Here is an 11,096-nt window from a genome sequence, read left to right on the forward strand (position 1 = left end):
ATTAAGCTTATGAGCAAAATTATAAAATCGGTTTTGAAATATACAATATGACCCTAAGTATGAAACGTCTCCTGTAAGAGATAGAGAATTTTTTATTCCAATTTTCATTTCTCGAGAAAAAATCTATTCTACTATAAAGGGTCTTTTATATGGCAAATATGGCAAATTCCTGCATTCAAAAGAGGAATTTTAAGCCTTATGTATCGCAAAAGATTTGCGAGCATTTGGGAATAGAGAAGACCAAAATCTCCTTTGCATCCCTAATAAGCAAGGATGGTGGAACGGTTTAATAGAACCTTTGAGAACCACGATTGCATTGGTACTATGATTAATAAATAAAAGCAAATTGTTATTTTTTTATCGTTTTATTTCGTGATTTATTAGTTCTCCACGCATTGATCTAATAAACATTTAGTTTTGATGACATTGGCATAATATCTAGATGAGTCCTTGGCAATTCTTGGTAGAGTTGGGTCAGACTGGTTCACGAAGTAAATTCCTAGTTTACCGCTGAAAAATAAATAAAAACCAATCGTAAAAAATGTTCTCTGCAAGTATCAGTAATCGTGTTGTTGCTTAGTAACATCACGTTCAGAAAAGAAAAAGGACATAAAAATTCAATCGTTTTGAATAGTTTTCTATATTAATATATAATTCTGCCATTTTGTTTGGGTGAGTTATGAGGAACAATAAGTACATCTACCATATGTAGAGCCAATCAGGGAGGATATCATAAGGCTACTACAAAATCTCAACTATTCTATTTGATTAATTTTATTTTTTCATGATGCATTACACTATTCACAAATATTCGATAGGTATGAGGGTTGCTACTTAAGTTGTTAGATATGGCAACACAAGTTTTGTCATACGAGTGCAATTACTTTCGACGTGAATTCAACCAACAGCAGTATGCCGATCAATTCGCTTTGACTTTTGGTAATGCACAACCGTGTTTCGCTGTTTTTCCGAATTTAATCATGGCAGCACTTCCCTACACGATGAATTTCGTGAAGGTTGTCCAAAATCAGCTGTTGTACCATAAAACATCGATGCTATGCATAAACTGATAGTGCAAGATCGTCATGTGACATACCGTGAGTTTGATTGCTTGGTAATTAGTTTCACTCGCATATATTCAATTTTATTGTTCGTTTGGTAACATCACGATCTATGGCATATGTTCAGAAAGGAAAAAGGACATAAAACGTTCATTCATTTTAAATATTTTTTTCAATAATATTTACTGTTGCTATTTGGTTCTATTTATATAGTGATTTGCATATCAGTTTGGAATTATTTCGTTTTCATTCCTTTAAACATTAATTGATTTTTGAGGGAATTGATCCACTATTGAGAGAGTAAGTGATAATAGTACAATTAATCTGACATTATATTGACATAGTATGCGGCCATACTATAATGGTGAAAAAATAGTGCGTTGAATGTTTGAATGTATGAATGAGAGCTTGAAATAATAACACAACAACAAAAAACTATAAAATAAAAAAATAGTTCTAGCTTCGACTTATGATGTCTTTACCATTAGCTAGTCTAATGATGTACATTACGGACTATACCATATTATAAAGAAGAAGCAAGATTTATAATAGTTCAATCAATATGAAACTCGTTATATAACCTTCATACTAGAATCAATATTGAATGAGTATAAATCAATAAATCACAATAATATCTACTTCCAAATAAATCAATTGTAACTCATACTTACTTGAAACCTTGGGTCCATTCGAAATTATCAATGATACTCCATAAAGTGTATGAAGTAACTCGAACTCCGTCGTGGATGGCATCGATCAAATGACTCATATAGTTCTACAACAAATATAATATTGAAATACTCTCATTTAAATACTTAGAAAAGTTTTTCTAGTACCTTATAACTTTAGTTATGCGTGAATAAAAATGGAGCACATAATCAAAATTTAGCTAATATCATGCAAAGTTGCTTTTTCATAAGCCTAGAGTAATTAGTTGTAGCCTTCAAATATTTACGATAAACCTTTGTAATCTACACAACTATCACTACTCAGTTGCTTCAATAAAACTAGTTATCCTACCTCAATCAAGAAATTTCCAATAGAATTAGAGACACACACTCTTTTATATTACTCCCTATGAGTCCCAGGTACTGAATGGATTTTCTTAATAATTTTGAATTCTAGTTTTATTTTTCTATTCTATTCTTATTTTCGAGAATTATGCTGCTATAGATCTAACTATAGAGCACAGGAACCATTGCTTTTGTGAGTTTATAAGCATTTTGTATGTAATTTTTTTTTAATTTTAACATATACTAGTAGACCCGGCCACGCGTTGCTGTGGCTGAGTGATTTGATTTGAAATAATTCTAATGACAATACAATTGCTCTCTCTTCTGCTTGTTCAATGGAATTATACTGGCATCGAGTTGTTACACGTTCGTTACAATTGCCCATAAAATAGATCTGCAGAAATTTTGAAACTTCATTTGACATTGGCATCAATGATCCATGAAGGCTCTAAACTACCTCCCTGCCAATTTTCAGCTAAATCGGTTCAGCCGTTCTTGTGTTATAAATGGAGTAACTAACACAACTTTCTTTTATATATATATATATAAGAAGAAATAGTTTTATTATTGATTTCTTACAAATATCAAATTGTCATCCATAGGTCATTACATATCTGTCATTATACGTCAATTACATAGCTGTCATTTGCGTTTTGTTATTCCAAGTTTGATTCTTTTTTGTTATACCACGTTTTATAGTGACTGACGTTTCATGTCAAGTCACACGGGAATGCTGTCGAACGGGATAAATTTCATGTCAAGTCACACGGGAATGCTGTCGAAAGGGATAAAAAGTATCCTATGTCCTTCTCCTGGCTCTAAACTACCTCCCTGCCAATTTTCAGCTAAATCGGTTCAGCCGTTCTTGAGTTATAAGTGGAGTAACACAACTTTCTTTTATATATATAGATTTTCTTATTTTCCATAATTAACGGCTTGGTAACTACCAAAGTTAATAACTTAATCTAAATGGAGGAGTGGGTGCTCTTCGAATAGGAGTAAATATCTGCGAACATCTCTAATTAGGTTAGAGATATTAGTATTTTTCTAAAAATTATACGCCGTAATTGTTCCTCATTTTCAGCTTACCACCCTTCGCATCCATCATACATATTACGAGATAAAAGTGCTCAAAAATCTTCAATCACATGGATGTGTGGTAAGTTAAGGGGGTATTTTGGTTTTGAAAATGCGATTTATGTCAAGTGTATGGTTCAATCCATCAAAATACAAATGATTTTTCTTTTTTAACCCGACTTTACATGTTAAGACGAAGTCGTAAATGAAATTGATGGTTCCAAACCATAATTAACATATTATTTATGTTCTAGATCAAATGAGTGGTGGTATATTAGAATAAAAGATGTCAGAGTAACAAATCTGTCAAACTAAGCTCCGTTGTATTTAACTACTAAAAAAATGTTTGTTTCTCAATAAAGATAAGCCGTTGTTGAGTACTATTTATTGTGATATTCCTGAAATAGATTTTATGTATATTCACCTTTATATATTCAATCCTATGTTGGTCGTGAAGACTTCCGTCTCTGTCAGATACACCGTTTTCAGTAATAACAATTTCAAGATCTCCATAAGTTTTGCGTAGCCATCTAAGGAGTTTTCCGAAGCCCCATGGAACTTTCTAAAAATTATATACATTGAATAAGGGTGTACGATATTGAATTTGATGGAATATTAAACAAAATAATTACTGACTACCGAGATAATAGGCAGACCGAGCGAGATATTGGGATTTACTAGTGCGGTTGGTCTATACTTTGTATACTGTAGAATATTTTCACTAATCTCATCATCGTGCGTCTAAAGCAATCCATTATAATAGTTGAAAAATGATTTTATCAGAAATATTTGCAAAGTAAGTTAAATTAATTACTTTATGTGGAGTTTAGTTTTACTAATGCAACTCTGTTGTAAAACATTTATGGACTGTTCATAGCTTCTCTTTAACTGCCCATATTAGCCTCCTCTGTGTTACAAGAAAATTCAGCAGCAACGTGGTTGCCTAAATGACTCTCAAATTTACTGAATCAGACTTAATTAATCTACTTCAAATGATCTCTGTAATCAGTTCAATAATTCTTGAGAAACTTTTTTAATGGACCTTTGTGATGTCGCGTTAGTTTATGGAAGGCATTATATTTTTTTGGAATATTTTTCAAATAAACTGATATTTTACCCTGAACCATCCGATAGCTGCAGTTTCCCAAGTATCTTTTTGATACGAATCTACTCCAGAATCATCATCCCAACTTACAACGTAGGAAGGTTCACTACGAGCTTTCACCATATATGTGGTGTAGTGGTTAATGGCGATAAAATCAAAAGTACCTGGAAATTACAATATTTTATAAAGCTTATATAAATATTTGTGCAGTTTGATTGTGAATCCGTTTATCAAACACAAGTCTGTTCAATAATAAAAATAGCTTAAATACAACTGCAAAATATACAATCGCTGTATATTTGGCCTATTTTCTACAGTAAAATTAATCATGGGCTTTAAGTTTCTGTAATTTATTTGAAATTTTGTTTTGGAAAAATATTTTCTTGAATAATTCTATTTTTTTGTCATTTGCTATTGCTTTCTTCTTTTTTGGAAAAATTCATTCATCATCAAACTGATAATGCAGGAAGATAAACAAATTGACACGCTTGAACTAAGTTTATATTGAAAAAAAAATAAAGCATTGTAGAGGTTTTCAAATTATAACTAAAACATTTTTAATTTATGCTCTATCTTATAAAGTATTGGGCTTAAGACAAATTCCATATCAGCCTAAAGACTGGATTTTGAACAAAAACTTAAAAACAGCAAGGAATTTTACATTCTATATATTCTGTTTTATGAATTTATCGAATTCTCACCTTTAATCAACTCAATTTCTTCATTGGAAAAAGCTGGCAAACGCGATTCACTGAATCCTTGTACCTGGCTAAATTTAGCAACATTATCAATCATAATCTGTGGCCAATTACCAAAAACAATTGGATGCATGTACATTCCATGCTGAAAAATAACAAATCAAGATTTTCCTTTCGATTTTATGCTTTTTGTCGATGAGGCGAATTTTTATAAAACTGGGTATGTACATCAAAATAATTTTCATTTTTATACAATCAAAATATCCCAGCCCATAATAACCAATATTTGGTATGGAATTATAGATGATGTGATAGGTCCATATTATTTGATGAAAAATTATTTAAATTTTATTCAAAATTACCTATCATTTTTATTAGAAATATACGATACCGAAATTATTTGCCAGCTCTGTCTTACGACTTATTAAAAATTGGTTTATTTTTTTTGGTTTTATAGAAAGAGGGTTGAAGAATTCATCTAACTATTAGAGAGAACATTTCTGTCTATATGCCAAGCAATATTATTCAATCATTTGAGCTTAGACTGCAGCATTGTTGTATTGAAGTTCACGGTTAGTTGGTAATATTGGACTTGGAATTGGATTCAGATTGAGCTAAACGCCCAACAATTTAGAGATTCATGTGGTCAGGGACAGATTTGTGGAGATCTACTGAACAAAGAAGCCTTTATATATCTGTTTCCTTGATTTCGACACACTTCTTCTGAAGATGTTTTCTCCAACACCCTGGAGGAGAACACAATACGTGAAGCGGAGTTTCCCTCTGACCATTACATTTTGGACATTGAGTATTTTACCAGATATCTATTGTCTTGATATGTTTTACCGTATACCACTGGCCAGTAATCAACTTGTTGATGTTGATGATTAGCTAGCTGATTTCTTTCGAGTTAAGTGATACTCCCATTACCTTGGATAGCCCTCTGAAGAGGGTCGCATAGCGGTTGTTTCCAGCCATCTGTTAGAAAGCTGTCTTCAGGTTTTTTAGTACATTAGATATCTGATGAAAATATCTGACATTGGAGAGACCGTTAGTATACTCGAGAAAACACTTAATTTTTCCAGACACCAGAATGTCTAGGGTCCCACACAAGCTTCATATTCATCAATAACTTTTGAAGCCGCTTGATTCAGTTTATACGACAACCCCGGGTGACTTGAGAACTTTTAGATTATCGCAGCAGATGAAGATGTTTCTGTTTTAGCAGTCTAAATTGTTCATATTGCTCATAAATTAAATATATAATGAGAGTAGGGAATATTTTATATTATTATCTAAATTCAATAATTTCTAAGTGAAATACTTCCCTTGTGCTGTGGTTAATTTTATTGTCATAATTTGTCTTAAAACTTACCACGAATTGAAGTTTAGTTTCAGCAGCTTCTGCATCAGCTGCGGTTGCCGGTTCATACCAATCAGAATCAACAACGATAGTGTTTCTGGCTAAAATAGTAGTTAATCATATAAATATATGTAATGAAAAGCCACAATAGTCTCTCGGGTATATATTAGTACTTACTTTTTAGGGTTGGTCTGAACTGGGTATCAAACACCCTCCAGGCTTTAGCGTGAGCTAACAGAATATGTCTGGCGCACGTGTATTCTCCAACTCCTGGTGAATTGACACCAGGCGCGTAACCTCCTAATCCGTAACCAGCGTGGCAAATTTGTTTGGGTTCATTAATGGTGACCCAATCTTTTACGTAAGTTCCGAACAGCTGATAACATAAGGTTGCATAATCGGTGAACCAATCAACGACTTGTGGATTCAACCATCCTAAAAATATACCATGTACATTATTTTATCTGTAATTTATGTAGTTAAAGTAATACGAATTTATTTATCAATTTGTATTTAAATATTATGATGAGCAATCACCTCCTTGCTTCTCAAGTGCTGTAGGTATATCCCAATGGTATAAAGTTACCATAGCTTCGATTCCGTTTGCTCTTAATTCTTCAAATAAATTGATATAATAGTTTATTCCAGCTTGGTTTATATTATCAAGAGTTCCATCGGGCAAAATTCTGGACCATGCGATGGAAAATCTGAAATAGATATTTGATTTTAATTTTCATAATTTACTGGTAACTTTTTATTAGATTATTTGTTGCTTTTTCGAGGAAGGTTAAAAGAGAAATCGAGTATTTACACCCGTTCCACATGCACAGTCGGTCGCCAGCGAATCGCCAGAAAATTCTTCCGGCGACCTAGCCAGTCATCCGTTCTAGTGCATGACCAACTACTTTAACATTGCGCGATTCGTTTGTTCCCAGCAAACAAACTCAATTTCACAAATAAGCAGGAAAATTATCAATAAATATGCGCGAGTGCATTTTCAAGGGAAAAACGAAATCCTGGAGATTCCATAGCGGTCAACCATGCATACATGTATTAGAAGCATATTCGGTTTTGAGTTTGAACAATAAAAGGCTGAAAGATGAATTGGTGGGCTCAAAACAAATCATCTGTCTGTTTTTCACCACCTATGAAGAACGTCATATACATACACATTTTTTTCAGTATCGACATCGAAAATGCAAGTGGGGTGGCATAACGACAACTAGTTTAAACGTCATTGCATCTCGTCTCTTTCGCTTGAAGTCTTCAAATAGAAGTGAAGACCACATCATCTAGTACTGCTATTTGGTTCGTGTAGTTGAACATTATTCAGCAGACGCTCTCTGGCACCATTCTCACTTCCAATTGCGATACATCAGCGGCTGCTTATGTTCCAGATTGCTTGGTATTGTCTATAGATTATCACTATATCTTTATGTGTATGATGAATAGCCAACAGTCACTGTGGGGCAGATCTTATTCGTTCAATTTAACCATCTTTGCCATCGTCTTGTGAATCGGTGCATTTTCTTGTTGGAACAGTGTTTTTTTTGCTACATATGAGACCTTTTGCATTCAAACGATCCAAATACTCTATGTAGTATTCGGTATTGATTGCTCTTTATTTTGGAGATAGACTTTTGTGCCTTTAGACGCTTCGGACGTGGTTCATCGGTAGCAGTCCACCCAAATGATGATCGTTTTGATTCCGGAGTGAAGTGATAGATTCATGTTTCATTCAATGCTACATATCGACGCAAAAAAATCTGGTTCATTACTTGTAAACATGGCCAAACACTACTCTGAATAATCAAGTTGTTTTTGATAGACTGTGAGTAAACGCGGCGAAAAAATCTTTCTCATATCAAATTCCAAATGCATAATTGTAAACAGACTGCCTTTTGACATATTTACGGTCTCAGCTATCTCACGCCATTCCATTTATGATTAGATATAACAAATTTGTGGACTTTTCTGATGTTTTCTGGAGTAACCACCTCAATTGTAAAACCAGAACGGTCACTATCATCGGTGGCTGTACGACCACGTGCAAATTCACAAACCAAAATAAATGGTTTTGATAACACTTTTGAAGCCATTTCTGAGCCTCTACAGTGTTTTTTCATCAAGAAGCAATGATAAATTAATACACGAAATTGTTTCAAATTCATTGTTTAGAAAATAATAAAATTAGCTTCACTTGAATGACTGTCACTTTTTCCTGACTAATCGAAAAGTCATGAAATTTTACAGTTGAAAGTTGGTACTTCATAAACGTAATTTGGATTTGACAATGGCGGCGCCATCTGTGTGTCAGTCACACGACGTATTGAGTGATGTGATACAGCTAAAATTAAATGCAAAGCAAGATACGAGAAAGAGTAACAACGACGTATAAATGTGAAGAAACTATATTTACCGGGCAATATAGTTAGCAGAAAAGAAATAACGACTTGTAAATCAACGATATTGTATTACAACTTAAACATGATCATACTAAGACATGGTTAGGTATAGTATATTACTCTATACCTTTGTGAAATAAACTATTTTACTATTTTATCATGTGAAACACTATTGAATATTTTAATTGGTTCAGTACACATCAAACAAACTTGAAAAGTAAATTTTCCTAAATCAGATTCGAAAGCGAGACCTCCATTTTGAAGCCAATGAACATTAACACAGAGCTGTCAGAGACATGAATGTGTTGGACGTATGTCTGTTTCTTAACGTACCAACGTTTGTGAAATAATTTATAAATTGAAATAGCTTTTGAAACAAAGTAAATTTGACTAAAAACTGTCATTGTGTGTGTTCAGATTTCTCAGTGTTTTAATATTTTGTGTAAACTAGAATAAAATAATAGTGTTCTAATAATGAAACAAGATTTTTTTGTTCATGCTACTTGTCAGCGCTCGTGTCATTGAGCTTCACGTCATGAATAATATACACGTCTGAATAATATACTATTAGATTATACATTCAACAGTTTGGTACAGTAACCTTGTCCTATATTCATGTAATTACCTGTAATAATTAACTCCAACTTCCTTCATACAACGAACATCTTCTTTATAAAGATGATATGAATCAGTAGCAACGTCTCCGTTAGTTCCGTCGTCAGATCTCTCGGGATGTTCGTGAAAGAAGGTATCCCAAACTTGTTCACCTTTTCCATCTAGATTCCAAGCTCCTTCGATCTGGTATGCAGCAGTGGCTACTCCGAATTTGAATCCATCTGGATATTTTCGGTTTGTTACATTGTAATTCGCAAACTCTTCATCGCCATCCGTAGCACTAGAAAATACAAATCTCCAGATAAAACGAAATAATTATTTATTTATCAAAATTTGAACATGAGCTTCCAATTATACTGAATAGATTTATGGGAAATTCAAATATTGTTAACGTGTATAAATCAAAACCATCAGTGTAATATTAAGAAAGTACAAAATAAGAGCAATTGGTCTTGATATTGATGGTAAATATTTATTCATCAGTAATATGAGACTGTTTAAAGGAATCTGTTTCTTTTAACATATATTCAAGCCGAATGTCATCAAAATTGTAAAAATTGTCTGGTGAATGTTGTGGCTACCCACAACTGTTTCTTCTATTATGAATAAATCAATCTTAGTTTCATCATTTGGAGATTTATCACCAGAAAATGATATATCGACCAAACATTCTCTCAAAGATAATCGTCTAAAGACTGGTGCAAATAATTTCAAATTTATCATTTCTATTCCAAAACATTATGATCATCTATTTAAATGGAAACTTTTTGCAATTTCAATAAGCACTGACGTGCACACATAATTTTTATAACCGAATTTAGAACAGATATTAGTCCAATGTATTACAAAAGAGTGTTGGTTTATGGTGAACGTAAGAAATATTCTTGATGTTTATTAAACTAAGGATGTTCTCCTGAATGTCGTCAGAGTTTTCTACATTAGGAAAAGTATCGTCAAATTCTCAATAAAAATCAAGCGCACTATGAGAAATGATGATAATGTTATCAATATATTTAGATTTTGAGATAGACAGTCACACGCCATCTGTCACTGACATCCGTGTCCGCTAACTTGTTAACGAACGTTTTAATAGGAAATTTGAGCCAAGAATTTAAGTTTACTTACTTACTGAAAGTGTTAATATAGAAAATTATAATAATTTAGCATTATTTAAATATTATCTTTTTGTCTAGTAGGAAAATATTTATGTTCAAAAATTTAGTCTCCTTGGCCGTTAACCCTTGCCCTTCTATTATAATAGATAACTTTTTCTTTTCTCATCATCTCGATGTATAGCTAGATATCGAACAAATTATCAAAATAAAATTTACAGCATTACATACCCAATAGCAAGAATTCCTAGAAATATTAAAAGACTACTGAACACCTTCATATTATTTGATAAATATATGAAGTAACTGGAAATTTGATATATATTTCACGACCTTATAATAGCTTTTTTGATCTGATAATCAAGGGGATTAAGTTAAAAAATAAACCACTTCTAGGTAATATTACTAATCAATCATTTTTGAATACAATGATTATCTCAATAATTCTTGTCACGCGTTTTCTCTATGAATAATAAGTTATGTCATATCTAGAGAAGTTGTTGTTCGATAAAATTTGTTAAGTTTTGGTTTGAATATCCTCTATAAAGATTTTTTCATGCGAATATAGTTGGTTGTGACGAACTTGCTTCTTCTGTATTCAATATATTCATTTCAAAACTAACAAAAGTTTTGTCTCCTTATCAGTT

At 32.6% G+C, this 11,096-nt stretch overlaps 1 protein-coding gene across 1 annotated transcript; it reads right to left on the bottom strand.

The window, feature by feature from the left end:
- Positions 1-346: 346 nt before the first annotated feature.
- Positions 347-10,811, bottom strand: LOC130445905 (myrosinase 1-like). Its single transcript, XM_056781797.1, has 10 exons — positions 10,681-10,811; positions 9,348-9,617; positions 6,855-7,024; positions 6,495-6,752; positions 6,330-6,418; positions 4,958-5,099; positions 4,269-4,420; positions 3,576-3,713; positions 1,733-1,836; positions 347-510 (listed from the first exon to the last, which is right to left on the bottom strand). Exons 1-10 carry the CDS (start codon positions 10,728-10,730, stop codon positions 381-383), a joined length of 1,503 nt encoding a protein of 500 aa, XP_056637775.1. The 5' UTR covers positions 10,731-10,811; the 3' UTR covers positions 347-380.
- Between the last annotated feature and the right edge of the window lie 285 nt (positions 10,812-11,096).

Source organism: Diorhabda sublineata, chromosome 6 (genome assembly GCF_026230105.1).
Source record: "Diorhabda sublineata isolate icDioSubl1.1 chromosome 6, icDioSubl1.1, whole genome shotgun sequence".
NCBI classification, from domain to species: Eukaryota; Metazoa; Arthropoda; class Insecta; order Coleoptera; family Chrysomelidae; genus Diorhabda; species Diorhabda sublineata.